The 25,377-nt window shown below is 43.0% G+C and overlaps 1 protein-coding gene across 2 annotated transcripts; it reads left to right on the top strand.

The window, feature by feature from the left end:
• The first annotated feature begins 2,940 nt into the window (after positions 1 to 2,940).
• rnd1b (Rho family GTPase 1b) lies at positions 2,941 to 23,650 on the top strand. 2 transcript variants are annotated; one of them, XR_016487263.1, is made up of 6 exons: positions 2,941 to 3,281; positions 3,854 to 3,941; positions 11,901 to 12,010; positions 19,364 to 19,498; positions 19,654 to 22,422; positions 22,484 to 23,650. XR_016487263.1 is itself a non-coding variant. In XM_021565813.3 (5 exons), exons 1-5 carry the CDS (start codon positions 3,162 to 3,164, stop codon positions 19,897 to 19,899), a joined length of 699 nt encoding a protein of 232 aa, XP_021421488.1. In that variant the 5' UTR covers positions 2,941 to 3,161; the 3' UTR covers positions 19,900 to 23,650. The 2 variants fall into 2 exon arrangements, 1 of the variants encoding a protein (XP_021421488.1); XM_021565813.3 differs by having other exon boundaries at positions 19,654 to 23,650.
• Positions 23,651 to 25,377: the final 1,727 nt, after the last annotated feature.

A 25,377-nucleotide genomic window follows, 5' to 3' on the forward strand; every position in this document is an offset into this window, starting at 1 on the left:
TGGAATACACCTTTGTCTTGGCACCTCCTATAGCCTTTCTTTGCTCATCTACTTCAATAGCATGGAATACACTTCTGTGACCATTTCACCATTATATGACCCCCTTTCAAACAGACCGTTATTTATCTCACTATCTCAAAGAATTGACATCTGCTGGTCAGCTCAAACTGCATGAAATACACTACCAACATCCTGAATACAGACATGGGTCATTGCTCCTATAGCCTCTCTCACAATATCTCAACTATCTGGTGAGACACTCAAACAGCATGGGGTACACCTCTGTGTACCAAACCAACACTCTGAACACAGACATGGGTCGGATTGTTATTTGTTAACCATTAATCAATTGGTAGGTGAAAGCAAGGCTTTTTCCTCAATGCATGTGTAAGATTGAACCGTGACCTACCAGGTGCCAGTTTCCCATGGGTGTGGGTAATTAAGATAAAGCTATGAGCTATATAAAGCTCAATTAGGTCCGACGTGTGAAATTCAACATGATTTGCAGTCAATAGACAAGCAATACTTTTGGATCACAACACCCACCAGATACACATCCACCAGATCATAGGGCTTCAACGCAAATTGGGGAGAGTCAGTGGAAATTGCATCCATTCAAATCAAATCTAATCCAATTTTATTGGTCGCATGAGAAGATTTGCGGATGTTATCGCAGGTGCAACGAAATGCTTTTCTTTCTACTTCCAACGGTGCACTAATACCTAGCAATAATAATAAAAAATACAATACACACATACTCAAAAAAATACATAAAGATAAGAAAATATCAGAGACCAGAATAAATATATATACATATAATGGTTTGTTTTGTATGTAAACATTATTAAAGTGACCAGTGTTCAATGAAGAATTTGTTCTTAACTGAATTTCCTAGTTAAGTAAAGGTTAAAGGTTAAATAAAAATATAAATAATAATAAAAACATAGGGTGGTAGCCGGCTAGAACAGTGACTAAGGTTAGTGGTGACTGTTTAACAGTCTGGTGGCCTGGAGATAGAAGCTGTTTCTCAGTCTCTCGGCCCCGGCTTTGATATACCTATACTGTCTCCGCCTTCTAGATGGTGGCGGGGTGAACAGGCTCGGGTGGCTGAGGACCTTGATGATCTTCTTGGCCTTCCTGTGACACTGCTGTAGATGTCCTGGTGGGCATCACCCAGAGATGCGTTGGGCTGACCATACGACTCTGCAGTTACAGATGGTGCAATTGCCATACCAGGCGGTGATACAGCCCGACAGGATGCTCTCAATGCTCTCAATGGTGCAGCTGTAGAAGGTTCTTAGGGGCCAAGCCAAATTTCTTCAGCCTCCTGAGGTTGAAGAGGTGCTGTTGCTCCTTCTTCACCATGTTGTCTGTGTGAACGGACCATTTCAGGCTGTCAGTGATGTGCATGCCAAGGAACTTGAAGCTTTCGACCCTCTCCACTGTGACCCCTTCGATGTGGATGGGGACGTGCTCTCTCTGCTGTTTCTTAAAGTCCCAGATCAGCTCCTTTGTTTTGTTGACGTTGAGGGAAAGGTTATTTTCCTGGCTCTAACCTCCTCCCTGTAGGCTGTCTTGTTGTTGTTGGTAATCAGGCCTACCACTGCTGTGTCGTCAGCAAACTTGATGATTGAGCTGGAGACGTGCATGGCCACGCAGTCATTGGTGAACAGGGAGTACAGGAGGGGGCTGAGCACGCACCCCTGTCCCCCGTGTTGAAGATCAGCATGGCAGAGGTGTTGTTGCCTACCTTCACCACTTGGGGTCCGTCCATCAGGAATTCCAGGACCCATTTTGCGCAGGTAGGGGTTCAGACCTAGGGCTTAGTGATGAGCTTGGAGGGCACTATGGTGTTGAAGGCTGAGCTGTAGTCGATGAACAACATTTTTACATAGGTATTTCCCTTGTTCAGGTGGGATAGGGCAGCGTGCAATGCAATAGTGATTGCGTCGTCCATGAATCTGTTGGGGCAATATGGGAATTGTAGTGGGTCTAGGTTGTCAGGTAAGGTGGAGGTGATATGGTCCTTAACTAGCCTCTCAAAGCACTTCATGATGACAGAAGTGAGTGCTATAGTTTTGGGAAGAGTCAACAGATCATCATCACAAACCTGACAGTTTTTTCTTATTAGCTATTTCCTTTGTGAAGTTGACCACTACAGTTAAATACAGTAGATGGATGAGAAATCAAGGATCGGAGCTCCAACTACTCATTGAAAAAAAATCTATGAAAAGATGATAGTTTCTTAATTAACTTACTGCTTAGAATGCTTAGAAAACGTAATTACTGTCGTATTTCTCCAGACAAATTAGATTGAGCCTGTCTTGAGACAGACTCTACCCAGTAATTTGAGCCTGTGGTGCTGATGAAAGCAGACTAATTATCTAACAGTGGAAAGGGTCTGTTGACTCTATTGTGGTGCTTATTGATCTGTTGATCTAGCAGAGTTAAGTCCATCTAATGATTTCATTTGTGTCTGCAAAGCCTAGTCCTAGAGCAACAGACCACACTATGTTCTGAGGAATAATAAACCGACTCGATTTAATGAGTGACCAACATACTAATACTGTAGCCTCTTGAGTGTAATGAAATGCAAATTTAAAAATATGTTAAAAGAACTGCCATTGGAGATAGTGAGATTTATGGTTAGTTACAAAGGTAATGTTTTTTGTTGTTGTTGCAGATTTGTGTTTGACTTGAATCTCTACAGCACAGGTATTCCCTCCTTGACTCTAATCTAGGCCCTAGAGAAAAGACTACACTTCAGTTTAACTGTCTTCTGCATAAACCTAGTAAAAATACTTTTATGTGGATTATTCTATGGTTTTTTAGGTAGCCTTCTATAACAATCTATATTATATAATTGATTATAAGGACAAATAATCCATTTCATTTGAGTCGTCGGGGAGAATAGAACTGTGGGGCAGTGAAAGGAACGCTAGAGAGTCAGGAGAACCGCGCGCATATTGTCTGTGAGCTCAGTATAAAGAGACGCAGTGTTGCCTCTTTTTCTCACATCAACTGCAGGCATCAGTTTAGGAGTAAACCACACGTCGGGAATAGGCTACAGCGCTTTTACGTGACCGAGGACCGTTTTTCTTTGGGGTTTCGCGTGTTTTACTCCTTTTCTTTGAAGTCTTTTGTTCTTTACCGTTACAAATATGAAAGAAAGGAGAAATACGCAGCCGTTGGTGGTGAGATGTAAACTGGTTCTTGTTGGCGATGTTCAATGCGGAAAAACGGCGATTTTGCAAGTCCTCGCGAAGGATTGCTATCCAGAGGTATGCTAATATTTGCAATACTGACATTTTAAGATACAAATCGTATATGTTCTGCAAAGCATCCATATTGATTTAGTAGATGCCTCTGTGGGTTTGATAACCCTAAGAAATGTTTTTGGAAAGTTAGGAATGTATTCTAATTGATAATGGATTAATTTTCGCTTCAGCTAGAGGCTGCTATAGCTGCTACACGATGCGCATTTCCAAGAATTCAGTTTTCACGTTGGATTATATCAACTTTTCTACTGTACGCTTCTGATCATCATATTGAATGTGCTTATATAAACCATATATAATCATGCATATAAACCATATATAATCATGCATCATTCCCCCCCATTAATTTAAATAGTTCATTTGTCCACTTTTTCCGCTTTAAAAAAATATTCCATGCGTATAGAGACAGACATGATTTACTGCATAATTGCTTATTGGACTAGCCTACCAATTAGTTACACTCACATTTGTACTATTTTCACATTAGAGAGCTTCCTTTCGTGTAGGTCCTAATTCTGAAATGATAAATTCCATCAGTAGTAGCAGGGATGAGGTTATGCTGCTTCTCTCCGTAGACTTATGTGCCCACGGTGTTTGAGAACTACACCGCGTGTCTGGAACTGGAGGAACAGCGCGTCGAGCTCAGTCTGTGGGACACATCAGGTAACAACACCCTTCATGCTATATCATCCCTCCTTTCTCTCCATCCTATATCCTCTCCTCTAACTATCTCACCCGCTATATGACCTGCGTCACAGTGGCCTGAAGTATTCGCACTCAGGGCCGGCCTTTAGCTCTTTCTTTTGACTGTGTTGAACATACATTACTGACATACTATATCATAGCAACGCCTGAAAGCACAGCACACCCAGTCTTATTATGTGGCAGCACAATATTGATGTATGTGTAGTGTGTACGACGTCATAGAATCCTGCTCGTGTAGCCTACTGACACTAGCCTACAGCATGGGTTTTCAAAACCTCTCCTCCGGAACCCACATCCTTTCTATGTAATTGAACTTTTCCAGAGATAGCAAGCTTGATTTAACTTCTCAACTAATTATACATTAATTACCTGAATCAGGTGAGCGAGTTCAGGGCTACAACTAAATTTTTAAATGTCTGGGGGTCCCCGAGGAGAGGTTTTAAAACCACTGGCCTACTATATGTTGTGCTAACTGAGTAGTGTACCCTGTGGCCTACAGTATGTTATTATGCTAACTACATTGTATGTTAGGCTAACTGAGTGCAGCATGGGGTCATGGTGTTGGTGTAAAACCTCCCCAGGGCCCTCCACTGTAAAACCACTGACCTGAAAACAAGCGGCTAACTGATAACCTTGATATACCCTGCCAAGCTGCACCTGTTCATATCCCCCCTCACACTGCTGCCCTCCCTCCCAGATACAAACACACACACACACACACACACACACACACACACACACACCGCCCTCCCTCCCTGACACACATCATGATGATCCACACATCTAGCCTACATACAGTACCTATATCTCATTCTATACACAGATCTCATTCTATACTCCCCCTATTCTAGATATACAGATACCACTGTAGGCTACTCTAGATGTACAGATATCACTGTAGGCTTCTCTAGATATACTGATACCACTGTAGGCGACTCTAGATATACAGATACCACTGTAGGCTACTCTAGATATACAGATACCACCTTAGGCTACGCTAGATATACAGATACCACTGTAGGGTACACTAAATATACAGATACCACTGTAGGCTACGCTAGATATACAGATACCACTGTAGGCTACGCTAGATATACAGATACCACTGTAGGCTACTCTAGATATACAGATACCACTGTAGGGTACTCTAGATATACAGATACCACTGTAGGCTACGCTAGATATACAGATACCACTGTAGGCTACGCTAGATATACAGATACCACTGTAGGGTACTCTAGATATACAGATACCACTGTAGGCTACTCTAGATATACAGATACCACTGTAGGGTACTCTAGATATACAGATATCACTGTAGGCTACGCTAGATATACAGATACCACTGTAGGCTACGCTAGATATGTGTTAGCTACAGTGGGTCAGGAAGGCTTATTATTAGCAGAATCAGCATGGTTTGGCCGTCAGCATACTGTAACAACTTAATGTTACCTTAATGTTATTTACATAGAGCATGATGATCAACCTATAGCCTATATCGTATTCCATACTCAGATATCCTACTCTAGATATGTGTCTGTTGGCTACAGTAGGCCAGTATGGCTGAGCCTGTGATTATTAATATGTATTAGTACCCTTTGGCTGCATTCATAGTGGATATTGTAAATCCTTTGTATAAGAGACCCACTTGGAGCCTATTTAAAGTCATGTTTACCACCGCCATCGTCGTCCACTCTGCATGTGTTGTCCCCATGAACAGAATGAAACGTAAAAATAGTGAATGTAATTTGTTTCAGTGCAAATCTCTGGCTCTTTTTTAATCCGAGCCCTGGCCTCTGATCTGATTGGTCGGACGGAGTGGCACAGTGCCCGTTGATGGGCAGAGGGCAGAAGGAGGGAGGTGTTAGTGGGAAGAGCCAGTGGATTTGGCAGAGGGAGGTATCAGAAGGTTTTTGGAGCAGATGAGAAACTCAGTGAGATATGGTAGTTATGTGGCAGTCTATGACCTGCATTTCAACCACTGAAATCATGGCTAAAGCAACTTTAAAAACTATTCTAAGGTGCTACTGCACATCAAGTCCCCCTTTTAAAAATACCTGCCACAATCCAAATGAATCCTTAAGGGGCTATTGACGCACCCGTGCATAATAAAGATAATAAAAAAAATCAATGCATGGGCTGTGTCGCAATCTATCACATCGTGCTTACAGTACCAGTCAAAAGTTTTAGAACACCTACTCATTCAAGGGTTTTTCTTTATTTTCTTTTATCTGGGCGCGAACCCAGAGTCTCTGGTGGCACAGCTAGTGCTGCGATGCAGTGTCCTAGACCACTGCACCACCTGGGAGGCCCTGTTTTTTTGGTGTTTTTTTACTATTTTCTACATTTTAGAATTACAACTACGAAATAACACATTTGGAATAATGTAGTAATCCAAAAAGTTTTAAACAAATCAAAATATATTTTATATCTGAGATTCTTCAGATAGACACCTTGATGACAGCTTTGAACACTATTGGCATTCTCTCAACCAGCTTCACATGGAATGCTTTTCCAACAGTCTTGAAGGAGTTCCCACATATGCTGAGCAATTGTTGGCTGCTATTCCTTCGCTCTGCGATCCGACGCATCCCAAACCATCTCAATTTGGTTGAGGTCGGGGGATTGTGGAGGCCAGGTCATCTGGTGCAGCACTCCATCACTCCCCTTCTTGGTAAAATAGAAAGATGAGACTCTCACAAACATGATAGTGTTCTCCGGGTCGGCTGAAGGCAACCCAAACAAATGAATGAAGGTATGGAGGTAGTATTGTGGCAACAAAAATAAGGGGTTAAACATCTGCCCCCCCCCCAAAAAAATTTTTTTCCTGATCTTTCTTATATCTCCTAGATATAAGACAGACTCTTCAAAATCTTATTCGTTATGATATATTTTTTGACTGTCTTTTTTGCACTTTATGAATGTGTTTTTCAATGCGTTTCTATGGGTTTTAGTAGTAAAGGCAAACTTAAATATTTGATCAAATAATTGTTAATTATTTTTTGAAAACCTACTAAAATTAAAAAGCTAAATTATCCATGGTATGAACATGTCAACACAAATCCATATGCTAGCTTTGTAGAACACCCCCCCCCCCCCCCCCCAACGGCTTAGACTTTTAAAAAATCATCTAAGAAAATGACCGTCTGTTCTCTCTTTCTCTCCCCCGCCCTCACTATCCCGCCCCCTCTTTCTCTCTCCATCCCCCTCTTCTTTGTCTCTTTGTGACTGACAGCAGCCAGTGTCCATGTTGAAAACAAAATATCCGCCAGATAACTAACATACTGCATGGTCATGGTCGTGACAGGCAGTTCTGCCTATCGGATGGTCATCATGCCTCATGCATGCCACAGATTGACACCATAACTGTATGTTAGAATTGTATGAGCTCTAGTGCTGCTGTGGCCATAGGACGTATAATTACTAGAAAGGACAACCATTCAAATGGCTTGAATAGGAATTACTGTTCTAGTAGTTATATTTCTATGCCAGCCTGATGCTCTCTCACTGAGTGAGTCTCTCCTCATTAGTTATGCTCCTCACCATTGATTGGACTGATCTCATCATTGGGTTTCGTGGCAGCTCTCTCCGACGGGTTCTCTGGGATTTACTGGCTAAAATCAATCCGCTGGTTTTAATCAGTACACTGGCCTGTTCGGCATGCAAGAGAGAGAGAGAGAGAGGGGTGGAAGAGGGACTGGGTCTGCCTGACACTTAGCTCCACACACACACACACACACACAAACACACACACACACACACACACACACACACACACACACACACACACACACACACACACACACACACACACACACACACACACACACACACACACAGAGTGGCTGTAACTCATGAAAAGTAAATGATGATCTACAGTGTTTGGTGTTAGATTGTTTCAGAGTGATTGAGGGTCTTTCAAATGGACTTTCTGATACCAGGCTTTGTACTGTCAAGATATATTACAAGATGATTAGGCTAACCTGTTTGATAAATACATTACATTGATATATGCATCTATATTACAGTCCACAGACATTTAGCTGATGAGACAATCTGCATTATGCTAGTAAAACATTCCAAGACCATTAAGAAATTATAGGAAATATCAACCGATTCTATTCATGTATTATAACACATTCATAGGAAGCAGGGGATATGGGGAACGAGTCAGGGTTTGGGTGAATCCCATTGCAATTCTGGAAGTAAACTGAAATACCAATTCTCATTGAAAATGAATTGGAATTTCAGTTTGGATAGGGAAGTGACTGAATTTAAATGGAATTGACCCCAACTCTGAAATGTGTCAAGGCTTGCTCCTGTGATGTCAGGGTGGATACTAATCATTTCCAATGGAAATTGGATGGGCATGGGTTATTTTAGGATTGGATGGGCATGGGTTGTTTTTACGATTCCCAAACTGTTTTGTTGTTGTGAGATAGTTATCAGCCCAGCAGACTGCAGCCCTTAGGGGTGGATATGTCAGGATAGTTACATCCCAAAACCCAGTGAGTCATCCCAGCTCTCAGTCTGCATCATTAATCTGCCTGACCTTCGGAATGCCCTCTTTTCCTCTTTCTAAATGAATTGTAGGGTAATGACGTGGATTATTAGGCAGAACCATGAAGGAACTCACTCTTTGATTAATATAAAACTCCCCAAAGTAGACTGCGTCTCTGCCCCTCCCCCACCTGGATGTACGACGACGCATCCAAATATTCACACCAGTATGTATACCTTTTAGAATTTATGCCCAATGCGTTGCTTAGTAGTAGGCTAGTGTGGATATTGGGACAGGCCAGTCCAATTCCACTATCCCTTCGTCCTTCCATCCCACTTCCACAATACTGGCCCACTTTCCACCTCGACACAGCTCTTCAGGCGTTAGTGGTGATTGAGTTCAGCCCCAGCCATGACAGGAATGGTGATACCGTTTTAGTTTTCTTTTCTTATTTTTTCTCTCTTTTTCTTTCTTTCTACTGAATCCTCCCCGTCTGTGTTTCATGCATCGGGAAGTATCCATCTGTAAGCGGGGAAAGAGGGGGGAGCAGAGTGGAGGAGAGGAAAGTGAAGTTGTGAGCGAGAGAGAACATGTGGCTCGTAGTTAGGATCTGTGCTTTCAGTGGTATGTCAGCTCTCTCACAACATCTGGAGAAAAGTTAACCATCTCAAGGAACAACATTACTATATAGCGATCTTCTGATACGTGGAAAATCAGACATCCTGAGAGCTCCACTGTACAGGGTGTTGTATGGCTGTGGTGGCATCGTCCGCCTGTAGCAGAGGAGAAGCCTGTGAAAGAGCGGAGGAAAAGTGCTGCCTCTGTGAAGAATTAATGGTAGTGGAGGTCTCACTGTGATCTGCCACTGACAGCCACACTCCTTCCCTCCCTCCCTCTTCCCTCCATCCATTCCTCCCTTCCTTCTTCCCTCTCCTCCTTCCTCCCCCCCCCCCCCCTCCTACAGCTACTGGGGGACAGGATACCTAGACCATAGCTCAGCGGCTAACAAAGTCTTGCTACATACAAGAGATCTGTGTTCAAAGCCCAGTTGGTCATAACAGCAGGTCATTCCTAAGGACATGTGTGTGTGTCGTCACCCCCCCCCCCCCCCCCCCCCCCCCTGCTCGCTCATCCCTCTTCTGCTGAGTATTTGCCCGTATTTCATTGAAATGGCTACCCAGCCACCTGTTTGCATCCTGTCTATCGATCTCTGCATTTAAATCAGTGGTCATTTAATGCAGAGTCACACACTGGGCTCCTCGGTCCGTGACTGCCCTTCTCTTCCCCGACACACCCACGCCTCACACACACACACTCGCCTCTTAATCTTCTTTTGGAGGCAGAGGGATGCTCGGCTAGCCACCTCCATGCAGACACTGACGGACACACTGATCATGATAATGAGAATCGGTCTTTGTCCCTGCCTTTGAACTGCCTTAATTAATTGGTCTGATATTAGTCATGTGTCTTGACTGTTTCTTAATGCCATAATGTAAATTATAATATAGTAATGATAATGTAATATCTATATTTATGACACACACATTCATTTATACTACACACCCATCACATCTGCTGCTATCAAACTCTTAGTATGGTTGCTGAATACTGTACATTTGAATCACTTTCCCCCCAATCTCCCTTTCCCCAAAACACATGTAAATATTAGACTATAAATTGTGCCTTCCTGTATTATACTTATGCTAAAATGTTTATTCTATTCTACTGAGCCATTTACTTTATGTCTGTATTCTTATCTTTTATTATTTCTTATTGTTGTCGCGTTGTCGAGAAGGAACCTGCAAGTAAGCAGTGCATTGGACGATACATGCCATGTCTCTCCTCTACATACGACTTGAAACCTAAACCGAGAGGGTTGATGGACTGTGCTACCTCCTGTGGACTAAATAGCACAAGTCGACGAGCAGGATCTGTTTGACATTGTTCCGGTAGCTCAAAGTACGTGCTCTCCGGTCACTCAATGGTCAGGAGTGAGCTGAGGAAACACCCTGACGACGAACGCCGTAGCCTTCATAGCTGCGGACGGAAGTGTTTCGGGATACAACGCGCCAGTCCTATTGTTCCCGCTACAGTAGCGACACAGAACAGGAACGCTACTCAGATATTCTACCACAGCTTGTCATTATTCCAAACACGTCTCACAGCAGCGGGCTAATTCAATTGCACCCTTTGATAATGTGGAGAATCATTAACTATTTATGGACTGATCTATATGAACACGCGCCCATGTTCATTCTGCTCTTTTGGAGTCGGTGGTACACTGTCGTTCTGTACATCACACTGTACATATGTTGGCTTGGATAAATGTAATAGGTAATGAACGGGGACGCCATCGGCTAGTGTGCTATTCATAGCCATAAGGGGAAATGTAGATCAATTATACCCATTAGCTGCCCATTGGAACAAGATTGTCCCTTCGAGCCTCTCGTTTTCCCTTCGATTAGGCTTAAGATGTGAGAATCACCTTTCACTGATGCCAAATATAACCAATAAACAAAGTGAACGAGAGACTCAAGTAACCAAGGGGTGTGTGTGTGTGCGTGGTGTGCATGTTTGACTGTGGGTGTGTGTGCGCCTCAACATTGTTTTAACAGAGGAATGTGTAGAGCAGGAAGCAGGGTAGGTGGGTGGGTGGGTGGGCAGTAAGGCACAGCAGTGTGTTTGCGGGATGTGTAAAATGATTGATTGGCAGTTGCAGCCTTTAAGGAGGGGTGGGGGGAATGCCTTATGCAGATGGAGGATTCCAAGGCTGTTGCTGTGGTAACGGCAGAGGGACTGGAGGTATTGCGCTGTGCTGAGTGGGGGGAGGACAAGGAGGCGTTTAGAGGGGAGAGAGAGAGAGAGAGAGGGGGAAGTAGTTGCTTAAGGATTCCGAGCACATGAGTAGGAGCATCTGCCTGCTCTGCCGCCCCCAGCCAGCCTCACTGTTCTGTTCCACTTGCCTAATCCACTGCTAAAAAAGATCATTGTGGATTTAGTGCCGTGGTTGTCCTCATCTCCCCCTCTGAAAGACCAATAGGGGAGAGGATGAGAGGGAAGAGAGAGAGGAAAGGGACAGCATTGTACAGCTCAGCTCAGTATGAGAAGTGATATCCCCCCCGATATAATCCCTGGTCTCTCTCTCTCTCTCTCTCTCTCTCTCTCTCTCTCTCTCTCTCTCTCTCTCTCTCTCTCTCTACTACACCGAACTACAGGTTGTTTGCTCTATTAAATATGATGTCTCCTTCCTGTGTTATATTTAGAAAAGAAAACAGTCTACCATATTTTACCCACGATAGTGTTTGTGGAGGTTGTTTTGACAAAGTATTTTTTTCTCTTTCATTGTAAGCTCTCCATTGAAGCATTTGCTTCATGTTGTCTTGGACCCCTGTTAACAAGTGTCTCTCCTCCTCTAGGTTCTCCCTACTATGACAACGTGAGGCCTCTCTGTTATAGTGACTCTGACGCGGTGCTCCTTTGTTTCGACATCAGCCGCCCAGACATTTTCGACTGTGGGCTTAAGAAGGTAATGCTCCCATCTCTCACTTATGTCTGTTTGTTTTTTAAAACTCTGTTTATTCAGTTTTACACACATAATAAGACAACACAATAAACAATATACATAATATATGCATGTATAACATTATTAATATTATTTTTTACCTATAAAGATACTGTATTTTAGACAAGTTAAACACACTGGGAAGAAGGGTACAGAGGTTAAAGGGCAATCTGGATAGGGGTGGAGAAATGCAACCACTCACACTCACAGACAGTCATGGCCATAGACTGACCATCCACTGGACCAAATTAAAGTTTACATTTTTCTATTTTAAATAATAGATAAGGCATGTGGTAATGAGGTATCAGGGTTGGAGATAAACAAAAGGGGGTGGTCAGCATATGGCGAGACTTTCTGCTCTAAGCCCGTCCTGAGTATACCTTGAACAGCCTCATTAGACCGCAGGGTGATGGTAAGCATTTGCCAAAGCAAATAACAATGGGGAGAGTGGACAACCCTGTCTGGATCTGTGGTGCAAGGGAAAATAGTCAGAGAACAAGTTGCTAGTCCGTACTGAAGCCATGGGAGAGAAATAAATACTATTTTCCCACGCAATGAATTTGGGACCAAAGCCAAATCTATAAAGGGCGGCTGTTAGGTAGTCCCACTCAATGCGGTCAAAAGCTTTTTCCGCATTGAGCGAGACCACCACCTCTGGGTCCCCCAACCCTGGGGAGTACAGTATGTTCATAAGGTGTCTAATATTGAAAAACAAATGCCTATTTCTCATAAAGCCAGTCTGGTCAGAGTGTATTACTTGGTGCAGCGAGCCTTCCATATGGATGTTTAACTTCTTGGCGCTACCTATCCCGTTAGCGGGATAATTGTCATCAACAACCTCTGAATTGCCGAGCGCCACATTCAAATAATATTACTACAAATATTTATATTCATGAAATCACAAGTGCAATATAGCAAAACACAGCTTAGCAATTTGTTAATCTACCTGTCGTGTCAGATTTTGAAAATATGCTTTACAGCGAAAGCAATCCAAGCGTTTGGGTAAGTTTATCGATCACTATACAAAACATTATGAACACCTTTCATCGAAGTAGCTTGGTCACGAAAATCAGAAAAGCAATAAAATTAATCGCTTACCTTTGATGATCTTCGGTTATTTTCACTCACGAGACTCCCAGTTACACAATAAATGTTCCTTTTGTTCCATAAAGATTATTTTTATATCCAAAAAAACTCAGTTTGTTTGGCGCATTATGTTCAGAAATCCACAGGCTCGAGCGGTCATGACAACGCAGAAAATTCCAAATAGTATCCGAAAAGACCACAGAAACATGTCAAACGTTTTTTATAATCAATCCTTGTTTTTAAAATATATAATCGATAATATATCAACCGGCACTGTCTTTTTCAGTAGGAGAGGGAGAGACGATGGCTGCCCAAGCTCTGTTGCGCAAGCAAAACTCATGCGAACACCTGATGCGATGTTATCTTTCTCGCTCATATTTCAAAATAAAAGCCTGAAACATGGAGCTTTCAAAATAGAAGCCACTTCCTGGTTTGATTTTCCTCAGGTTTCGCCTGCAATGCAATATCAGTTCTGTTATACTCACAGACAATATTTTTGACCGTTTTGGAAACTTTAGAGTGTTTTCTAGCCTAATCTGTCAATTATATGCATATTCTAGCATATGGGCCTGAGAAATAGGCCGTTTACATTGGGAACGTTATTTTTCCAAACATAAAAATAGTGCCCCCTAGCTGAAAGAGGTTAAGGGCTAGGATTTTGTAATCACAGTTTAAAAGCGAGATTGGGCGATAAGATCCACATTCCAGGGGATCTTTGTTTTTCTGTAATAGTAATGAAATGTAAGCCTGATAAAGACTAGGTTTTTAGCTTTGATGAATTAAGGCAGTCTGCAAATAATCGAGACAGGAATGGGCAAAGCAGACCGGAAAACGTCCTATAAAATTTGTTTGGAAAACCGTCAGGACCTGGTGATTTATCACTTTTCATTGAGGACACTGCAGTTGCAATCTCAGGTGTAAATTCTTCTTCTTAACCGTCACGGTAGTCCGTATCAATTGAAGGCATATTCAGACCATCGGAGAATGAATCAATCAGCAAAGGGTCTTGAAGAGATTCAGATTTTTTTTTTTTTGAACTGATCATTGATCTCTTTATGTATACCTGTGGTAGCGTCAGACAGGGTCCTTATTTGTGGGATTAAACGTGATGCCTCAGATTTACGGATCTGGTGTGCAAGGAATATACTGGCCTTTTCGCCTTGCTCATACACTCTGTATCGAGCTCGTAAGAGTAATTGTTCAGCTTGTCTGGTAGAGAGCTCGTCAAATTCAGATTGGAGTAGCTGGCGTTCTTTATATAGATCAGAGGAAGGATCTGTAGCATACTTCTCATCCAATGTAGCTATGGCTTTGCTCAGGTCTCAAAGCCGCTGAGAGTGAGCTTGGTTTTTGTTGGCTGTGTAAGAACTAATTTGGCCACGTAGGTTTGCTCTGAGGGACTCCCATATGGAAGAGCAGGACATACCTGGGGTTGAATTAAATTCTAGGAATAAGGTAATTACAGAATAAATTAAATTGACAAACTCATCTGAGAGTAAAATGGAATTAAGACGCTGTTGATAACACATAGGAGGTTGCTGGGGAAAGCACTAATGCACTAATGGTGAATGGTCAGAAAAAAACAGTACTCATAAGAACACCTCTGAAGTTTAGGCAGAAGTTTTTTGTCCAAAAAGAAGTCATCAATGCGGGAGTATGTTTGATGAACATGAGAAAAAGGGAATACTGTCTATCTGTAGGGTGTAGTAAACACCAGGCATCACACATAGCACATTTCTGAAGAAAATATGAAATAAGTAGGGCACATTTAGATGGGCCTGAAGATCTTTGCAATGACTTCAAGAACTGGGGATAACCAGTCAAGAACTGGGGATATTGTACATTTGAAGTCCCCCTAACATCAACGAATAGGAATTTAAATTGGGTATATCAGATCATAAGGTAGAATTTAAACTTATATCATCCCAATTGGGAGCATAAACATTAGCCAAAACAAGAAGGGTAGTAAACAGATTACCAGTTACTATGACGTATCGTCCCTTAGGATCAGGAATAACCTCAGAAGCAACAAAGGGAGTAGTTTGATCAACCAAAATGGCAGCAACTCTTGATTTACTATAAAAGTTAGAGTGGAACAGTTGACCAACCCAGTTCCTGTGAATCCTAAAGTGCTCACCAGTCCTCAAGTGAGTCTCTTGTAGAAATGCTAAATTTATGTTCAAACCCTTTAAATATGTTGTTAGCCACAGGGTTGTTAGCCACTTTGATGTTCCACAAAATGTACTTGATGGTATTATTTTAGCCACCTTGAGCACTCCCGTTATACAACCCTGTCATTAGAGCATAGAGTGGGAAAGCAATGAATACCCAAAAGTGCCAGGATAACTTGTCTCAGAATAACAATGTACGGTGTAAGATATTTGGGGAAAAATACGGAAAAAGAAACTAAAAGGAAGACAGTGACAACATTAGAACTCCCCAAACGAGGTGCAACCCTAAATAGAACATGTTTTCTTTGCACAGTATGTCTTTGGGAGTGCGGTGTTAAACCCAAACCCACAGTCCTGCCCTGCAAAGTAGCGCTCTGTGTTAGTGAATCAAGCAGCAAAAAAAGAGAAGGAAAATGAAAAGTTCATTCCATGTGCAAACGAAATTAGGAAAGCACCACTTGTAGATGTATAAAATTATATTCCCAGGCGAATAACAGGTTTTGATAGAGAAAATAAATCAAATGTATCAAGGCTCTCAGCCAAAAACCTCAAATTTGAAGTAAGCAAATCGTATTAAAACGACCCCCAAAAGGTTTGACAACGGACAGTCAAGCCCACAAAACTACGTCTGTGCAACGTTGAAAGTTTGTGGGTATAAATGACGTTACAAATGTTCAACATTGAAGGGAAGACTCCCAAAAAACTTGTAGCCTTTGAACATTACTGTTTACTGGGTCGAGACAAACAGATGCGGTAAACAAATAACCGAAAATATTTTGGGGTCAATGAGACAGCATGGAAACAAACAAATTACGTAAACCCTTAATAAAATGAAATAAAAATGACTGAATGCTTTTAAGGCAAGCACACTGGATGACCAAAACATTCAATCACATCAACTTCTAACTATACAGGTATAGTACAGTTATAACTAAACATAGTCGATTGGCCTGCCCGAAAGCTACACGCTACCTGGACACAGTGGGGGAGTAGTTGCCGTAGATAGAGAGGCTCTGTCCTTGAAAGCTCAGAGTGGTATTGCGGCCTTCTCTGAGAATCTCCATCTTCTCATGGAAAAAGTGCACTCGAAGAATAATGTCACGGGGCCTCTCACTGTGCTGGGGCTTTGGGCGCAGTGACCGGTGGGCACGATCAATCAGGGGCTTCTCATCCATAGCGAGAACATCCTTCAGCAGCCCAGAGACGAAATCCGTGGCATGGACTCTGGGACCAATACCAGCCTCAGGTTATTGCGACAAGAAAGTCCCTCTAAGCTTACATAGCTCTACTGTACCTTTTTCAGATCCGCAGTCAGGCGTTTCACGTCAGCCTCCAGGGAGGTAGTCAGGTCAGACACACTGGAAGCCGAGGTCTCCAGTGCTGCAATTGTCATGGTGTACAGCTTTTGAGGGATGTGTTAGCTGGCACCGTCTCGTTTCACAGGATAATTAAATCTGCTTTTAAAGTATCAGTAACCTCTTGTATTCGGGCCTCAATCGTAGCAACTACCTCCATTTTCATTTCAACTATCTCCGAGCATAGTAGCTTGATGGCCTCGAATGTTAATTTCAGCGCCACAAGGCAAAGCTGCACCCCCGGGTAAAGTGCTAGTCTCCGGGCCCTCAGTCTCAGGACAGTGCGGTGATAAAAATGGGTCTTGTAGGCCGGGTTTTCTCAAAGTCGTGTTTTTGGCCTTATGTTTCGTCTACATGCTGACATTTGAAAACAAAGCAGTCTTGGGTATTACGCAAAGGGATCACCAAACTAATATTTCGCCCATTTCCCCCCTAAGCGGGCATGAGATTGACATGCTGACTCCAGGAATATCCACCAAAGCTGTTGCCAGAGAACTGATTGTTAATTTCTCTACCATAAGCCGCCTCCAACGTCGTTTTAGAAAATATGGCGAAACGTCCAACCGGTCTCACAACCGCAGACCACTTGTAACCACGGCAGCACAGGACCTCCACATCCGGCTTCTTCACCTGCGGGATCGTCTGAGACCAGCTACCCGGACAGCTGAAGAAATTGAGGAGTATTTCTGTCTGTAATAAAGTCCTTTTGTGGGGAAAAACTCATTTTGATTGGCTGGGCATGGCTCCCCATTGTGTGGGCCCGGGCTCCAAAGTGGGTGGGCCTATTTCCTCCCATGGCTACGCTCTTGTCCAGTCATGTGAAATCCATAGATTAGGACTAATTCATTTATTTCAATTGACTGATTTCCTTACATGAACTGTAACTTAATAAAATAGTTAAAATTGTTGCATGTAGCTTCATTCATCATAAACTAATAGGCCAAAAGTATGTGGACATCCCTTCAAATTAGTGGATTCAGCTATTTCAGCCACACCCGTTGCTGACAGGTGTATAAAATGAGCACACAGGTATTCAATATCCATAGACGAACATTGGCAGTAGAATGGCCCATACTGAAGAGCACAGTTGCTTTAAACATGGCTCTGTCATAGGATGCCACTTTTCCAACAAGTCAGTTCATCAAATTTCTGCTCTGCTGGAGCTGCCCCGGTCAACTGTAAGTGCTGTTATTGTTAAGTGGAAATGTCTAGGAGCAACAACGGCACAGCCGCGAAGTGGTAGGCAAGCTCACAGAACGGGACCACTGAGTGCTGAAGCACATAGCACGTACAAATAGTCTGTTCTCAGTTGCTACACTCACTACTGAGTTCCAAACTGCCTCGTCAGCACAATAACTGTTCATTGGGAGCTTCATGAAATGAGTTTCCATGGCTGAGCAGCCGCACACAAGCCTAAGATCACCAGGTGCAATGCCAAACGTCGACTAGAGTGGTGTAGATAGTGTCCACCTACATTTGTATGTCTCCAGCCATCAGGCTAAAATAATCTGGCTGTTGGGGTTTTCAAAACTTCAAAACAGAGGCAAAGTAGTGTTGCTATCTAGTTTATAGCTAGTTTATGTACTTCATCAGGTCCTTTGACTACTTATGTAGGTATTCACAAGGCAGTTACATTTGTAATTTGGGAGACCTATCTATAGAATTAAGAATTACAATACTAGAATGGAAATGAACCTTCTTATGATGTCCTAAAAGCCATTTTGGTAAGGGAGTTGGTCAACCAGTGCTGTGATGATATATTGTGTAAAACAATGAATTTGAAGATTATCTGCACTGTTTGTTAGCTAGCTTTAGCCAGACAGTTTTAGAGGAATGATCAGTGTTGCCAGCAATGTTTCAGTGAGATCCGCTATTGGCTTGATTTGTCGCTAGAAGTCATTGGATGTCGTTTTGCCGTTGATGTGATGACACACCACCAATTTTCCTTGCTGCACGTTTTTGCCTCCCCTCTCCTGTCGAACACCCCCCCCCCCCTTGTGCTTCTCTGCCTGTGTGCGGCTGTTGCTGTGACTTCTGTTGCACAGACAGTTTCTCCCACTCTCGTTTGCAGCATAATTGAGTGGGAAAAGCCGCAAAATGCTATCAAAACCATAGAAACTCTCTTTGTCAAACCTCTCCAAAGGCAGCCTGAAAGTAGCTGAATTTATCGCTCAAATCTTTTACCAATAAAAGTCACTGGAGGGGTCTGAAAATGCAGTAAATATAGCGACAAAGTCTCTAAGTTGGCAACTCTGGGAATGATAACATACGTTTTCCAAATTAACTGCCAATATTCCACTGGCTGAAATCAGTTGATGATGTGACTTAGACACGTTGTAAATTCAACGTTATCATATCATAACGCTCAAAGCTTTCCAAGAAAACACAAATTGAGACATTTATGGTCTGTTTACATATATTTTAGTGGATATTTACTCAGAAGATTGGTATAAAATTCATATAAACTGTATTTATAACTATACAACAGTAATTTGGGTTGACAATATTTATATTTCTGAAATATCACATGCCTTGCTTTTATTTTCCTGCATAAGTAAAAGCAGGAAATGCATCACCTATGCCTCTACTGCCATTCATTCCAATTAGGAATTAATTCAGGATCTCTATCTGGACCTAACCCTAATCCTGACTTGTTCATTATCATGACTACGTGTGAGTAAATATCTGCTCTGTTGTCTTTCCAGTGGAAGACAGAGATCCTAGATTTCTGCCCCAGCACACGCATTCTTCTAATTGGCTGTAAGACCGACCTGCGCACTGACGTCTGCACCCTGATGGAGCTGTCCAATCAGAAACAGGTCCCCATCACCCATGAGCAGGTGAGACTGAGATTGCGCCCGCACACACATACACACATTACACACACTGGGTCTATTCAGGAGGGTACGATGTTCTGATAGAGCCGTTGTATCGGTTGTATGGAACAGAACAAGGTCTCACCCACTCTCTCTTCTCTGCCCCCCTCCTACCTCAGGGTTCCTCTATGGCCAAGCAGCTAGGCGCTGAGGCCTACCTGGAGTGTTCAGCATTCACCTCAGAGAAGAGTATCCACAGTGTGTTCCGGACGGCCGCTCTTGCTTGCATCAACAAGCTCCAGCCGCTCCCCAAGACCAGCCCCACCCGACGTCTCTCGAAGAGACTCCTCCACCTCCCCAGCCGCTCCGAGCTGCTCTCCTCTACCTTCAAGAAGGAGAAGACCAAGAGCTGCTCCGTCATGTGAGTGGAGACCCAGGGCGGGGGGTGTCACTCCCCTCCCACACGCTGCTCCGATTCCCCAGAACCCCTGACTGTTTGGTTCGGGGAAGGGGGGGGGGGGGTTTCATCACGACGGCTTAATCAAGAGTTGGCTCTTCTTCCATGTTGAATCCTTCCTCACCCCCCCTCAAAGTGAAATCAATTCAGAACAAGTGGACACCTTGTCCACTTTGTCCTGAAATACTCTTCAGTGCATATCTCATATTTTTCAGTACTGTATCTAGGCTTTTTGATCATCAGCTAACCATTGTTCTAACTTGTTACAGTAACGGTATGCAATCATGATGGTGTGACATCACTACTATTTAGGCACGTGTTGATTTGTCCAAATTGGAAAATGTGCAACAAGTGACAAAGTTTAAACTTTGTGAAGAAAAAATGCCTCTCAAGAAAACGCATTGCCTATTTTTCAAAACAAATCTAGCATGAAAATATATCAGACGTTACTGAACATTGTATCCCTCCTACACTGCAGAGTGGGAACTATAAGGTGTAGCAACGTGAGCAAATCCGTGTTCTCCCAAAAGGGTTTTGGGCTCTTCTTGATTTAGGCCCAACGGGGGCTGATTGAGAGAGGCGTGGAGAGAGGAGTGTTTGATTTGACCACAGCGAGAACAGAAGGCCATTACACATCTCATTGTCTCACCTGTGATAAGAGCAGCAGGTCTAGACAGACAGACAGACAGACAGACAGACAGACAGACAGGCAGGGAGGGGGGGAGGGAGGGAGGGAGGGAGGGAGGGAGGGAGGGAGGGAGGGAGGGAGGGAGAGAGAGAGAGACACATACAGACAGGCAGACGCCAGGCTAGACTGTGAAGTGTGAGCCATCCGTGCTCTTCTAGGCTCTCAGTCAGTGGAGTACCAGGCTAAAGAGGCAATGTACAGAACAGATAGATGAGGGAGCTTTGGGTTAAGCAAAGAAAATAGGGAAGTAAAAAAACAGCAAGTAAATGTACTGGAGTGCTAGAAATCCAGTTCTCTCCCATCATTTGATAAAGAGGAAACCACTTCCAGGGAGTAGGGTATTGTTCTTCCCTGGGCCATAGACACAACATGGTTTAATGCAGATCTGTCAAGAGATCTGGGAACTTGCTTATGGTAATGGATACCAGGTCAGTGTTGAAAATCCCCTGAGGTGATTCTTTAAAGGACTGTCTGTTTGCAACTAGAATATGCTGCTTAAAAACTGTCAGGATGAATCCACTGGGGAAATGGAATTTCCAGTTTACGGACCTACCACAGGAGAAAGAAAGTGTTTCAGTATCACGTTATTAGTATTTTGATCGGTGTTTCAGCTAAATTCATTTAGCAGCTTTAGGCCTGAAACCAGATATAAAGCATGTAGAACAGATAATGGAGCTATATATTTTTGAATTAGATCAACTTTGATAACTAACAATCACCTAAATAAAAACGAGACGAGTCAGGAAGAATCAAAAATTCAAGAAATGTCATGGCATAGGCCCCTATTGATTTTGTTATAATGTTTGAGTCACTAAGATAGCGTAAGAACACAGCATAAGCCATGACGAAATGTGTAGAACTGCAGCAAATTAACTTTAAAAACAGAAAAATTTTACCTGCGGCGAAGAGGACGGCCTCTAAAATGTTTGGTCGGGGGCCGCGCCATTGGCCATTCGTGTTGGGTTTCATCACGAGGGCTTTATCAAGAGAAAGATTTCTTCCATGTTGTATCCCCCCCCCCAAAAAAAAGTGAAATCAATTCAGAACAAGTGGACACTTTGTCCTGAAGTACTCTTTAGTGCATATCTCATATTTTTCAGTACTGTATCTTGACTTTTTGATCATCAGCTAACCATCGTTCTAACTTGTTACAGTAACGGTATGCAATCATGATGGTGTGACATCACTACTATTTAGGCACATGTTGATTTGTCCAAATTGGAAAATGTGCAACGTGTGACCTTTTTTTATCTTGTGAAGAAAACTTTTAACCTCCCACCCCTACACACTAAACTTGCCACCGCTGCTGAAAAAAATCCTAGGGGAAACACTGTTGATAACCAACAGAGATGTGCAGTTTCTATTATGTCCTTAACATCGTATCCCCCAAGTTCATCTTGATTGTTGAAAATATAGCTATTGATTTATTTAATTTTCAACAATCCAATGTAGCACTCAATTTCCTTTACTCTCTTACTCTTCCAAAATGTTTCTTCTTGTCCTTCTATTTCTCTTGTTCCTCCAGTAAACCTCCAGTGAGCAGCACTTAAGTCCCACCAACATGGAGGACAGTCCAGTCCAATGGGTCGCTAAACTATGACCCTTTTTATTTTGCTTCAATCTTTGGCTTCATGGTTAGAAATGTGGGTGTACACTATGGCATTGATCTAGCTCTGCTTTAGCATATCAAGCAATAATGATCCAAGTTATTGCGATGCAAAGTCAACTGATCGAGTGGCAATAAAAATGCAGCTTTGGGATCAGTTTGGGAGATATGTCATGTGACAGCTCCATGGACAAACAGTAGCCTATGTACAGTATGGCAAAACAAACTGAACCACCATCTTTTCTGCTGTAAAAAAAGAAGAAGCTCCCGTCCCATCTGTGTTTGCCCCTTTCTCCTCTTCTACCCGTCAGTAGCCACTGGTATGTAGGTTAACCAATGGCATGGCTTGCTGTGCCGCTAAACCATTTTTTACATTTGAGACTAAAGGTGAATAATGCTATTTGAGGATGTCAGTGAGTCTGCTATCAGTTGTACAGTATCGTTAGGAGATGAGTGAGTAGAGGAAATGATCTGGTCTAAGACATGTGGCTCCAGCCACTGTTGGCTTGTAGAAGCGTTTTGCATTGGGGTACGTTATGTGGAAGCCTCCTAACTTTGAACAATCGACTAACAAATGCACAGGCTGGCCCTGTCCAAAGATAGATATTTTTCCATTATTCGTTTTTCTGGGTTTATTGTGTTTTAATTTTCGTATTAAAGCGTGAATTTAATCCTTGTTTTGATTTTGTGACTGAGACCGTGTGTGTTAACCTATGTGGTGAGCTGCGGTAGTCAGTCAGTCACAGTGACTAGAGGAGTGATTTGATTTGCACAAAGGCTCTAGTTCCTTGTTGGTCACACACTGGAATTCCTCAACAACGCCTAGCAACAGTTCAACACAGGAAACCAATCGAGACTCAGACTGGCTCCTCTGAGTCTCTCGGTTGGTTCGTAGCACAGATAGGGAGTGAAGAGGGCGTATCACATAACAGGACATATCCACATACATTGTAACTCCAGATTCTGCTTCTATCTCAAGGGTTGATCGGAATTTGGATTCAGAATATTTTTTCTCTCAAGTTTTCTAATAGTTCCAAGCTCATACAGGGGGCTCAGGTATTGGATACAGAAGCATTTCATGGACCATATCAGTTAATATGCAGCCAGCCATTGTGTAGTACAGTCAGCGTGTGGTACATTGATGCAGTCCAACTCCTAGCATGTCCTATAACGGTTGTATGATTGTACATATCTTGTTTTATAAGCTTTGTGAAGACATCTTTAAAGAATGTCGCAGGAAAATGTTTGATTCAAACAATGAAAGACCGATATCTTGTTGTTGACGTGAATATTTATTTGATAGCTATTATTGCTATTTTCTTTTCTTCTTTTTTTTTCTTTTTGTTTGAAATGTATTTTGGACATTGGACTTTCTTTCCTTTTCTTTTGCTCTGCTAATAAAGCTTGTCATGACTGGCACCTGGAGTTACAGTTTCAGCTGCATTTATTAACTAGCAGAGCTCCCAAGACACCCACAAATGAACCAATCCATCCAAGGGAAAAATGTTATACAAGTTGGTTTCATTTACCATTGTCCCGGCAACATACGGTTTCTCCCTGGTTTGTTACATTTCATGTCGAGTAACTTTAAGGAGTGAATATGCTGAAATGGTCTATTGCTCATGTAATCTTCCCCACTGTGTGTAAGTGGCTGATCAGAAGCAGCTGGGTAATTGTATCTGTCGAAGAGGCTATTGACAACGGTCACAAAGGACAATGATTGCTCATCTTGTGGCTCCATCACACGTCATTGACCGAGATAGTGTCAGCCCCTTTGACAGCTCTGCCCTATCAATCGCGTGTGTGTGTGCATTCGTGCGTGTGTTTAGTGTGTCTCGTTGACTTCCTTATAGAAAGGCCACACCACCGTACGCATATCAAGTAGCTCTCTCTTTAATGATCAGGCATATTAAACCCCAGTAGACGGGCCAATCACTCTTGTCTTATCAGTTTAAACCTGCAGTTGAGGTCATCCGACAGACAACTCCGCGAGAATCGTTGCAAGGATTGGAGCTTTGCCTTCTGCGTTTAGTTTGGAGAGAGGGAGAGAAGAGAGAGTGGATCAGAATAGCATCTCTCACACAGGGTTTACAGGCAAGCATTAGAGTGCACTCATATGAAGACTCAGAGCTAGTGCACTCAATCCTAGAACATAGCGTCACTAATAAAGGAAAATAAGGAAGCTCCACACTGTACTTTCCCGATCAACACACACAGTAAAAACCCCTGAAAGTACAGAACACTGCCGTATCCTCCCAGTATAATTCCCCTCCTAGGGATGTTCTGTACTGTGGCAGACAGACTGACAGGTTGCACTCTTGGCACACCTTCCCCTCTTCCCCTCTACAATCTGTTTGAAACCTTCCCTCATTCCCTCCCCGTCTTCTCCTCAGTGACACAACATCTGTCTCCAACGTGCCACATCTGGGAGTGTGTGCGTGAGCGTGTGTGCACGTGTGTGTGTGTGTCTGTGCCCGATCCCATTTGTGTGCATGTGCAGTTTAAGCATCCCAGCTGGTGGTGGGTGCCTAAGACAAGGCCCGTTGCCAGGAGACAGGTGGCAGAGGTGACAACCCCATCCCACTGCCTGGTCAATGTGACCTCACACAGCCTGTCTCAACATCTTACGTTGGTCCCCAGATACCCAGCTCTAATTACTCGGAGGAACCCGTACCATCAGGTCACATCTGCAAGTCAAATCCACCTCCATGATGTTAAAGCGATGGTGTGTATACGGTACAGACGTTTGATCTATCCTTACTTGTGTATTGCCTGGATCAGGGATGATGTGTTTTATTAGTTGTTTACCAAAGAGTTGCTCTCTCTTTCTTTCTCTCTTTCTCTCTCTCTCTCTCTCTCTCTCTCTCTCTCGCTCTCTCTCGCTCTCTCTCGCTCTCTCTCTCAGTCTCTCTCTCTCTCTCCATCTGTGAAATTGTGTTTTTCCACTAGTGACTGCCACTGTTTAAATCCCTCTCTATGCATTAGAGAGTAACACAGTTCCACAGTGGATTAACTTCCCCAACAGGAAGACAGGTTTCCAAATCCCCCTGTTGCTTTTAGAACACAACAATACGGTTGGTTTCAAACTGAGCATGTCCACAACAGTTCTAGTGAGTGAAGGAATAGTTCTAGTGAGTGAATGAAGAGCTCTA

The sequence above is a fragment of the Oncorhynchus mykiss genome, chromosome 16, assembly GCF_057628025.1.
Source record: "Oncorhynchus mykiss isolate SJ-2025 chromosome 16, ASM5762802v1, whole genome shotgun sequence".
Classification (NCBI taxonomy): domain Eukaryota; kingdom Metazoa; phylum Chordata; class Actinopteri; order Salmoniformes; family Salmonidae; genus Oncorhynchus; species Oncorhynchus mykiss.